The sequence below is a fragment of the Phymastichus coffea genome, unplaced genomic scaffold (genome assembly GCF_024137745.1).
Source record: "Phymastichus coffea isolate CEN01 unplaced genomic scaffold, Cenicafe_Pcof_1.1 PCOF00031, whole genome shotgun sequence".
Taxonomy (NCBI): Eukaryota; Metazoa; Arthropoda; class Insecta; order Hymenoptera; family Eulophidae; genus Phymastichus; species Phymastichus coffea.
Genome location: NW_026706842.1, coordinates 2,600,295 through 2,612,021, shown reverse-complemented (window position 1 = coordinate 2,612,021; position 11,727 = coordinate 2,600,295). Strand labels below are relative to the sequence as shown.

The following is an 11,727-nucleotide window of genomic DNA, read 5'->3' as shown; positions in this document are numbered from 1 at the left end:
TCAAAAAAATGTAGATAAAATCTAGTCCATATAGCGCACTTAGTACCGTTATGTTGAACTTTAATTTCCATCCTATAATAAGAAAAGATAAATCATAAAAATAATTCATAGATAACAATTAATTTTTTTTTCATTCACGGTGCGACAAAATGATTTCCACGATCATTTTCGGATTAAATATATTACATCAAAGAGCATTAGCGTAAACTCTCACAACTTTCTTTATTCAAACTTTAATTAAATGAATGAGCTTTATGGAAAACATTCGATGTACACTATAAAAGAAAGAGAGTTTTTTTTAATTAGACATAACTACAAGTGACCAATAACACTTTATCGATTTTATTCTCTTTATGATGTACTCTATAATTTCTAGAGAAGTTTGAAACTCATTTAGAAGTCGTTATATTGATGATTAGTAAATGTATAATAAGCCAGTGATTGCATATGAAAATATTAGTAATTGCTTTGTAAGGAAATAAAATGATTTAATCGGACGTATAACTAGAGTATCAATAAAACAATATGTAGATGGACCCGTTGATCGAGTGAAATGTACAGTAGATGCTAAAAGTCAACACACATTGTAACAACTTCGAAAATTAAATGTTTTGAAAAAATAAAGAAAAATAATTATTAAATGTACAATATTAAATTTATACAATAACAAATAAATAAATGCATAAAATATGGGATGTAAGTTTGAACTCGCGTGTGAAGATACAACGATGAAAATAAAATACTTTTAGGTGCGTGATGTACAAAGACTTTTGACATCCGCTAAGTGCTGTAGAAAAGATATTGTTTCGTGTGAAACTATACTTTCATTGTCCATGGTACGGATAGAATAATTCGAAACCTTTCACGCAAGACTAAGCATTCTCTCGGTTGATTCGTTATTTTAAATGAAAAACACCTCCTCGCACCGTTACAAAAGAAAGTAGCGAAATGGAGAAAGCTTGTGAATTGCAATAATCTGATGTAGAAGATTTGTTTTTTTCGTAGCTGCTGTTCGCTAGCCGTTAATTTTATTCAAGCCTATCAACGATTCATTCAGCACAACGAGAATGGAGGGTTTTACGAATATTATTCGATGGCTCAGGTACTTCTAGATGCTTGAGTTGAGATAGGTTTCTGTGAATCCTTGTATTTATTGAAATCAAATGAAAAAACAAAGATCACCGATAACAGAAATTGCAGGATAATTAAGCAGTAGCCAGTAAAGAGCTGAAATAAGTCAGTTTTAGAACAAAGATAAACCTTCGTACAGTAGCAAATAATCAATTAACGTAAAACATTCGAGTCTACCGGTAGTATACCAGTCAGTAATGGCCTTAATCATAGTGATGCTATACGTGTACGCCGCAGCAGAGATTTCCGTAAAAGTGATGGGCGCAAGAAGCATAAACGAGCGCTTTTTCATGCATGCAACAAGTTAAATCGATTTGGCTGCGCCAGCAGCAAGCCCTCCGGCAACCTTGACGTGACTGGATACAGCACGCAGGTCACTACGTATACGTGCGTCGAGTTCGTGTTGTTCAATGCTATTTTGTTTCTCCCCTCACTACCCTATCAAGTTACCCCGAAATTGACTTCTCCCATTTGCTTCCCTTTCTCTATATTCTATATGTATTGCCGCCTTTGTCTCTGTGTCCTTCTCGGCTTTTTTCTCTTAGCTTTTAAAAGTCATTTGCAGCTCAACTCGAAAAAAGCTTCAAAATAACTGTCTATCTCGTATATTATGTAGATAATCCTGTATTTATATATGGACAGTGAGCTATTATTTTATATTTTTCTGGTTATAAATTTTTCTTTCCTTTGAAATGCTAATCGATAGATGCGTGTGTATCTTCATTCGTTCAATTTGATTTTACGTTACAATAAAATCTGAAGTGTTTCGAACGCTCTTCCACTCAACCTCTATGAAATTCAATAGTCTACAAATAACTTTCAATGGAAAAAAGAATTCCTTAGTTTTTGACTCTATTGATAAATATATTATTGCATTGACGAAGAAAAAAGGTACTCCAGATGAGATTTATTTACTTATTTATTTATTGATCGATAAAGCAATCCTTGTTATCTGTAATCAGCTAAAACACGCTATTACACAGCTATTACACGCGGATAATAAATTATAACCAAGCTATACATTTTTATAACAAGATTAAAAAAACTGGTAGTGGTTCTACTAGTTGTTTTTACCAGACTACAGGTCTCGTAGTTTGAAACAAAAAAGTACAAAATGTGGCAATCACTGACCAAAATGTTAAGTATAATTAATATTGATTTAAAAAATTACACTTTATACAATAACACTATATAAAATCTAAATAGAAAAGATTAAAGGTATAGTTATTATTTTGCAACATTACAATTTAAATATATTCGTTAATGGCCATATTGCCACTTTAAAAAACATTCATTGGTAATATGTTCTAATTTGTTTAAATGAAACAGATGATTGATTTGGCAATTATAGGAGCTTTAGGTAAGATAAACAATATATTACGTACACAAGTGAAGCGATAAATCGATCTGCTATTTATACACCAACGTCTTATATTTTGTAACCTATCGTTAATTAGAGATACTTAAAATAAATATAATAATGAAAATTCAATGACAGACCGCCTGGAAGATAAAATGTTACGTAAATAAACATCGCTTACACGTACACCCGGAGCTAAGGGTGCTCGAAAGCGTAACAGAGAAGAAAACTAAACATGGATCTACTATTATAAAGTTTGCCTATATGTATTATTTTGTTTAGAATTTTTATCATGTGCTTGTGAACACTATTCTATACTTCAATGTAACACAATGTGGATAGAAAAAGACAAATAAAAGGTACTTAACGCGATAAAAAGCAGCCCTGACATCGAACGTAGATGAAGGTTTTCACGTTATCGTTTGAAAAGTGTTTTTTTATACGCTTCGAATATTTTTATTGAAATAATGCCGAAACGAGCCACCTTAGTTTGGGAAAAGGGACGATTTCGACGAATTCAAACAGTCGGAACAGCAGAAGATAAAGATAAGGCACGAGAGCAACAAGAGGAAAAAAATTATTGAGAACGGTAAAAAGTGAGGGACCCGAAGAGAAAGGAGGAGAGGCAGAAGGGCTGCGCCCTTATAAAAGAAAAACACAAATAATGAAAAAGTTAGCTAAAACAAGCGAGCAGCAAAGCCGAAGGGCAAAAACGCATGCGGCAGGTGTATAGGCAAGCTAGATGGAAAATAAAAATATACGTAAAAACGATACAAGCGAAGTGAACACGTGCGTGAAAGGAGCGCAAGGGGCGCGTAGAAGGGGAGCGGCTTGACCATGAACGGCTAAACAGGGGAAGAGCGAGAGAGGAAGGTCGAAGGAAGCAACAGCGGTGAGCGTCGGGGAAGAGACCGGAGTCCGAGACCTTCACCGAGACCCAGTTGGCGCGCAGCGCGAGGGCTTGCGCGCTCGCATTCTCTCTCTCACTCTCGCTCTGTCGCTCGACATTGCCCCTGAGAGCGAGAACAGCCCCCGGCCGAAGGTCTATCCCTCCCTGGTCAAGGGATGCGCGTTCCTTGTCAACCCCTCACTTTCTCCGATCGCTACGCAGGCAGCGCCAGCACCCCTCTTTTTCACTTTCACTCGTCGCTCCACGGGGATATGTTCTGGGGCTGCATGCAAATAGACCGACAGAGACGGAGAGAGCGAGAGGAAGAAAAAGCGCGCGCAGCCTGGCACCTGTCGCTCGACACGTGTGCGCACGCAGACGCAAGCTTTATCCTTCCCAGCCCGACTGATCCTGCCTGGCTGCTCTTAGCCAAGGCCTAGAACTTGACGCGCGTGACCCTCTTCCCTCCTGCCGCCTCGCGCGCTCGTCCCGTCTCTTTCCCTCCTCAGCTTTTCGGCTTGTCGGCGTGAGTGGCCGCTGCGGATGCGCGTGCGCGCGCCCGGCGCCGACCGCCGACGTCGCTCCTGCGTGCTGCCGTCCCGCTCGGTCTGCTCGCCTGCCTGCCTGCCTGCCCGCCTGTCCGTCTGCCTGTCGCTCGTATACCCGACGAGAGACCGCGTTTCGTTCTCGCTCGAAGCTACCGTCGAGCAGTCTGCACTGTGCTGTTCTTTTCCAGTTGCACTTTTGCAAACGCTCACACCTCGACCTTCAACTGAAGCGAGCTCGGCCAAGCTCATTGGCAACTGCAGCTGCTACCAGGATTATGATCAACTGGTGCGTCTTTCACATCGATTTACATTGCTGTTTTGAGCTTTCGTTCTCTGTCCCGTAACTATCTGAGCGAGCGGTAGCTCCCTCCACCCCCCTTCCTCGCTGTCTCTGCATCCAATCATTACTTACGAACGTTGCACAATCGCATTGTAATCGTGTAGTTGGTTTGTTTGTTTGTAGTTGCTCGTTGATCGTGAGTAGAAACCGCACCATACAGTTCACGCGCACTCATACTTCGCATGGTTCGACAGTAATCCAAGGGCTGACCACTTGGCGAATCCTCGACGCGTTGCTTCGAGACTCGATCGCTTAGAGTACCTTGGACGAGCTGCGGAGGCTCCAGCATGGGAGTTCTGAAGCCAATATCAGACGGCATCCTCGAGGAAAACATCGTGCCAAGCGAAGAAGCCAACCACTCGATCTTTGCTAGTAAGTTCAAATATCTTTATTACTGTGCTTTCGTGTCCTTCTACCTCTGTACTCTACAATAGCCTCCACTCGTCAACTTTTTCGCTGTGTTATCGACAAAAAAGTTTAGGTTGCAAACCAATTAAATGTTCTTCACGCAACTGAAACTTACGTACAAGCTCAAGAGAATGCTTGCGCGAGCGACACTCTGACTGCGCATATAGGCTAACGCTAACAGGTGTCTGAAACCTACAGATATACCTTGTACAACCTATACACCTTCAGTGCCAGCCATCTTTGCCACCAACTTTTCCTTTATTATTATTCGTGCCCTTTATTGCTCTCCTTTTATCGATAAGATAACGTACACCTATACCCTACATTTGCCGGAACTTTTTAATTAAAATCCACCGTAATCTCTTATCACGAAAAAGAGGCCTTGAAACATCCGGCGGGATACTAGTTCGTCGCTCATTAAATAGTGTTTTTTTATTTATTATATCTGTAATAACGTTTCCGTTGGCCGAATAACTATCGCACGAGTATGTTTGATAATTTTTTTTATCGCTGTAATTAAATAATTTTTAACGTCAATAGAAAACGAGAGAAACTATATATAATACCTAACAAACTGACATTTCATTATTTAAATTCGTTAACCTTCAATTTTTCGTTCTGGAAATTTGTTTTGAAAACTCAATTTCGATTCACGTAGGTTCTAGCAACTTCTCATTCTCGATTCATATCAACTCCCGTTTGGTATTCAGACAAATAATGGTCACACATATTCAATTATATTTTGAGAGTGTTTTGTTTTTCAATTTTAATGATAGAACCTATTTAAACTTGAAAAATAATTTTCAGATGTAAGTTTTCTTATCTGTAATAGCTTCCTTACTTTTCTATACTTGTTAGTGATTTCTCTTCATTATACCTCCATCTCCTCCCCTTACTGTTGTGCGTGGAATGAGGGCTTGTTTAGCCATTATAAAAAAAATGCAGATCACAAAACAAGCTTGCGCATTAAATATAATAGCTACTTTTCTAACTCGAATATGGAGGCGCATATAACAGTGCAAACCTTACTAATAGCATCAATGGAACAGATTCTTGTCCTTGGCCTCACGAGCTACTGCAATTTATCATGTGCAACACACCAACAACTACATAAAGCTTTCTCATCTTTTAATATACTCCCACTTTCTCTTGACGTCGCTTCTCTCACAAATCAATGACTATTATAAAGGACCTTGTTATTTTACGGCGTGATCTGCTCTTCGAGCATTACGACGTATGAGTACAATATGATGAGGTTCTCTCTGTGTCATGGCCGGAACGGGCATACCAAGAACTTTACTGAAATTACAAACTTTTTTAGATTTCCGTGTATTCGAAGCATGCGCACCCTACCGCCCATACGCAATATCGACCTATGGCTTGCAACCTGCTCTAAAGACTTATTCATTATTATAAATATCTTTTGTTGTTTTGAAAAATCGAAAACTGCCTTCTATATTCTGATCATAAACCATGCTATGACGTTCAAAAGCATTTCATTCTATAGCTATTCGCGATCAAAAACAGGATTATAACTTCTTAATAAATTTTATAAAAAACACTCGCCAACCAAATTAGGTAAGATAATTCAAATTTAACTTATAGTCCTAACCTTTTGAATTTGATAGATATATAAAATGAATAAAGCTATCAAAACGAAATTTGATTATCGAAATTATTGACAAAATCTTATTTTATATTATGTTTCGTTATCTTTTAACGAGTACTGAATATTTAAGGTATAAAGTAGACCACAGAGTAAACGCATTTATTACGTTTAATTTCATTATTTCAGATGAAACAGCTGAACATTATTTAACAAAAAATTTAAACATTATCTGAGAAAAGTTTGTAGAGAACACGAATCAATTTTATCGTAAAGCAGAAGCAGTTCTGTTAAAATTACAGCTCAATTGTATATTTCTACAATGGAAATTTACTTGAATGAATTTCCCGCTTAATGAATCAATTACATGTTAAATAGTTATGCCTCAATAAATTGTTTGATTATTATTCTAATCAATATTTTGTAATATGACTTACAAATTTTTATATGAGGATTGTAGTTTTATCTTTAAACCGAATTATAATATATAACAGAATAAATTACGAAAAAACTTGAAAACATCAAGGCTTGAAGAACTAATACTTAGAAATTTGAGCACTTGACTTGGCAATTGATAAATTGAAAGCAATTTCCAAAATATATTCTTCTATTTAACCATATTCATTACATTTTTCTTCGGATGAGAAATCACTATTATGTCCTACTGTTGAATGTGAACCATTTTTGCATGAACACTTATCTGATTCCAATTTTTCACAAGGCTCGGAACACTGAAAACTATCTTCACGACTAGCAAGTAATGGCAGTACACCGTCATCTTGAAATAGCTGAATAGTTTCAAGGCTTGCATTCGCCTCTTCGCGATAATCTGGTTCAAATGTTCGGCCGTTCGGATTCAATTTAAATAAATAATGAGCCTAGAATGCATAAAAACAACTAGTAAATAACTTATCCCAGTAATGATATTCTCTACTATAACAATCAACTAATAAAATATATATCCTTTCAAAAATAAAAATAACATCAACAATAGTTGTTTTCAAGAAGAGAAGTATTTTTAATTATAGGGCTCGTCGTTGAAAGTCAATATGATAATTTTCATTGCTAAAGAGAATTTTTTTTCATTGAACACCAATGCTCCACTTAACTTTTTTCAATATTACATGAATATACAATCGTTGGTTGTATTCTGAATCCATACGAACATTACCACAAGAGACATGAAAATTAGATCGGTGTTTCCTTTTTTACATTCAAGCAGCTTCGAATTTATATATCTACTTGTATATCTATATATAAAACTTGTATGTGAAATGTTTTCTCTGGTTATACAGCTTTAACTTATGCTCCAGTTCTGAAAGCACTGTTAAAGTTGTAGCGTAAAGACTCGTGTATTGAGCATAATTCTAATCAGATATTTTTCCATTTTTTTCTGTTATTTTGCAATAAAAAAATTGCTACTAATTTGTGAATTTATTGAAGCTCAAAAGATTTTCCTACTTGAAGACTCTCGCTAAGGATTTGCGTTAATTATTTATGAAATATATTGTGAGAAATATTTACTCTGATTTTTACGAAATTAAAATTCGAATGATCATTTCCAGGGATCATAAAAATATTATTAATTATTCATTTATTTTCCACTAAAATTAAAACGAAATAAAAAATAAATGACATTACTTTTAATATACTATCATGGTTTTTTTTGGTTAGAGTATGTTAAATATTTCAATTGAATATCTAATTTTCTTTGGATTCCTTTATGAAACCGTACGACTGTATAATGGAACGACCGTATCCAAATATTTGAGGTTACAAATTGAAATGTAATATTAAATACTGCCAATATATCATGGTTAAAGCTGCCTGGTACTGCTCTTTTAAAAGATAAACAATCTCGTAGATTCCGATCAATAATGATGTCGTGTAATTCGAAAATGCTTTCGAAATGCTTTTTAACTGTTACTAGTTATTTTCCAATTGCTTATGCTGCATATAGAATAGTCGATAACACAATTTGCTACTATATTATACAGTTATAGTTATAAAAAATAAAAGTCGTATATAGTTTTGAAACAGTAGCAAAAAGTATGGCAAAAGTGATAATGCTACAAGTTTAAATTACAGTTGAGCTATGTTTCAAAAAATAGCAATGCTATGAATTGTAATATATTTGTGAATTTTGCAAAGCGATCTCTTTCACAAACAGTAATACATCATATTTAATAAAAAGTTAGAGAAGTGAAACTTAGTGAACAATCATGTTACAACGATGAAACTGAACGAATGTTTAACAATCCGCATAGAATAACTATAATTGTCAGTATTAAGATCTTAATCAAAAGTAGCTCATATTATTTGATAGAATTGAAATGACACAAATAATCGTAACAAATTCTGTCAAACATATTTTTACAATTAAGTCAAACAACCTGTAATTATTTTTATATCGATGTCGTGTCGCGTTCATAATGAATACAACTGAATTCAATTTAGCAATAAGAATGACACATCTGAATTGAACTGTAGCTGCGACATTGTTTGCATTTTAGTTACGCGAATGCAAAGATGTCACTTTATGGATGTCTGACGTTCCAAGCGTTCCGACGTTTCCGTAAATATGTCGATCGAGAATAGATATTAACGGAAGTGTCAATGGACACTTATATTGACAGCTAAGAATAACAACGTATAGACTTTAGAAAATATCCCATTGTACAATAAAATTTTAGAATGTCTTTATTCGAATTGAACGGTATTTTCCAAATAAAAGTTTTCAAATGAGGCCACTGGATTTTTAGTGTCATTATCGATCGGTTTCTCTTGATACAAATTGAGTTTATGTAACATTTTTTTATTAATCATATTTTTTCAAAATAATCTAAAAAAGCGTCTTTTTATATTTTACATACAGCATCGCTATAGAAAAGTATCAATCATAAAAATATCTTTGAAATTAACACTCTTTTAATTAAAGATATACCAATAAACTATAAATAATATTCAACACAATTATTCAATTCATCAATTCATTAGTAGTTTAACAACTGTCAATAAAAATATTGTTACTTCTATCTTTTAAGCTATTAGTTGCTATGCCTGACTTAAGCGGATTTTCACTACTTAAATTAGATGAAATGATTGATAATGTTCACAACTAGATTATTTATTCATTTTGATTGATTTTACTAACTGTCTAATGAATAGTAATTAAAATAATAGGTAATATTTAAAAATTTGACAGTTGTTTAAATTTTATGGTTTGATTTTAACAGGAAGAATATAAAATTCTATAGCACAACATGCGAAAGTCACACTCAAGTGGCTCAGTTCGATTCCACTGATTCTAACAGGAAATAAAATTGCTGAACATTCCTATGAATACATTAAAAAAAAATTTGTTATCATGACAGGTGCAGAAAATATTAAAAATAACTTAGTATTTCTCAGTAAATCCTATTTTCACTGAATTTCAATGAATTTACGGATATTTTCAATAAATAATTGAAAATATGCAGCGTGCAAAAAAATGTGGAAACTCACTAGATAATCAATCGGATCATTTGGTCGCAACTTTGTTACTTCTAAAAGAGCTTGAGTCAAAGTTGGAAGAACGTATCTTGCTAAATAATGACGAAGTGGATCTACTATTATACGCAATCGTTCTTCTTCTTCTTCTTTCAATTTTTGTAGCAAGTCCATCTAAATATAATCGAAATCGATATATCGTCAAGATTTATTAAAAAAAGAAACAGTTTTCAACTTTTTCCGATACTCTGCGATGATTTGGTAAGATTATATCGGTAAATGATGGAAATAATAAAACTGTCATAATGAAATTACATAAGAATCACGTTGTAACTGATTGATTGCAAAAATAACAAGCAAAAGTTGTATGAAAAGCATAAAAAATAAATGCAGTGTATCTTGCAATGAGCAATAAAAGTACGTTACTAGTCTCTTACCCACTGACAGGATCGTCTCTCAAGTTCGGCTTGAAGTTCAGTTCGCTCGATCTCCTTTTGAGTCGCATCCGTGATCAACCGAGCTGCCTCCTCGGCTTTAATGCGTCTCTTTTCCTCCTCCAACTCCTCATCAGTCGCACCTGCGTACTCAATAATTCTGAGCTCACTAGCACACATCGAAGGCAGTAGAATCGCTTCTCTCTACCGGAATGACGCGCGATTGGAAAAAAATTGAGAAAAAAAGAACGAGAGAGTATACAAGAGCTATCTCATCAAGCAATCGACCTTTACATCAGCTTTTCCAGGAATCTACGAAGCTTAGTCTGGCAAAGCTCACTGAATTTCAAGTTACCCAAAAGCCGTTTCGAGCTCCTTTTTTTTCGTTCTTGCTTTAAATAATTTTACTGATTGACGACTTGCCCTTTTCTCATATATTCATTGTCCTTACTTTGCCACACCAACCGCGTAGAAAATATTTATCCACCCAGTAAATTTGAAAGTTCTTTCCAATTAATTCTAGAGAAAAAATTTTTTATCTCTAAGCCAGAGCTCTTATTACGAAAAGATGCCATCTTTTTATATGTTTGTTCGTTATACAGAATGAAAATAAAATAAGAATAATAGAGAAACGTTGAAATGTACATTCGTGAAGAGGAAACCTAGTAGCTGAAGTTACAATGGCACATGTAAATGAACTTACCGTAGTTATGTGCTGGCCCGAGCAGACTGAGGCAGTATTGAAAAGTCGACAGCATATCTGGGCTATCGTCCTGCTCAATATCCACCACTGCCGGGTGTATTTCAAGCTCGTCAAACAGTTGAAGCGGCGTATCGATATGCTCATCGTCGTTCCGTTGCCTGGTGTAAACACTTTGACTAACAAGCTTTATAGGCAATGTGCACAATAACGCGTGCCAGATCATTCATGCGTTTTAGTTTTTCAGCTAGCTACTTCTGCGCCACTACATAAACCACATGTCGCATCGTATCGCATTTAACAAATTTCTATACGTACTTCACTACTGTCCCTTTCTCTTTTGTGACAAATTATTTGATCGATATATGTTATAGCGGCCCGTAAATACGTGTCTACATACTGGGCATCATCAATTTGATATACTAACTCATTCATCTCAAAAGTCGGAAATGCGCGCTCGGTATAAACTACCATAAATCTAGTGGATTTGCTTTGATAAAATTATTTGATTACAACTGAGCAGGAAAAAAAATTATGAAGAGCATGGCGTTAAGAAAAATCACCTGTATTTTTGTAAACGTTGATAAATGCTCTGCTTTGTGTTACGAAAGTTCTGCAAGTCTCGCTCAGATTGATTGATCAATCGCTCGAGCAGAAACTCGTCGCGAGCCTCGAGCGCGATAACGAGGTGTGGTAGTAGAGAACTAAGTTCGCTGGGCTTTTCTTCCGAGTCCGAATAATCCTGTTGGCCGAATAAGAGTCTTGCTTGTTTGAATGTTTTCGGGTAACCATCTAAGACGTATCCCTGATTCTGGCACTCCC

The 11,727-nt window shown here is 35.5% G+C and overlaps 1 protein-coding gene across 3 annotated transcripts in view; it reads left to right on the top strand.

Annotated features, from left to right (window-relative positions):
- Positions 1–2,451: 2,451 nt before the first annotated feature.
- Positions 2,452–11,727, top strand: part of LOC131663175 (synaptotagmin-9-like) — a 29,463-nt gene continuing 20,187 nt past the window's right edge. For all 3 annotated transcript variants that reach the window (XM_058933368.1, XM_058933369.1, XM_058933367.1), the window contains exons 1-2: positions 2,452–4,214; positions 4,463–4,640. In XM_058933368.1, the coding sequence (XP_058789351.1) occupies positions 4,556–4,640 (85 nt within the window). In that variant the 5' untranslated portion in view covers positions 2,452–4,214; positions 4,463–4,555. The remainder of the gene's footprint in view (positions 4,215–4,462; positions 4,641–11,727) is intronic.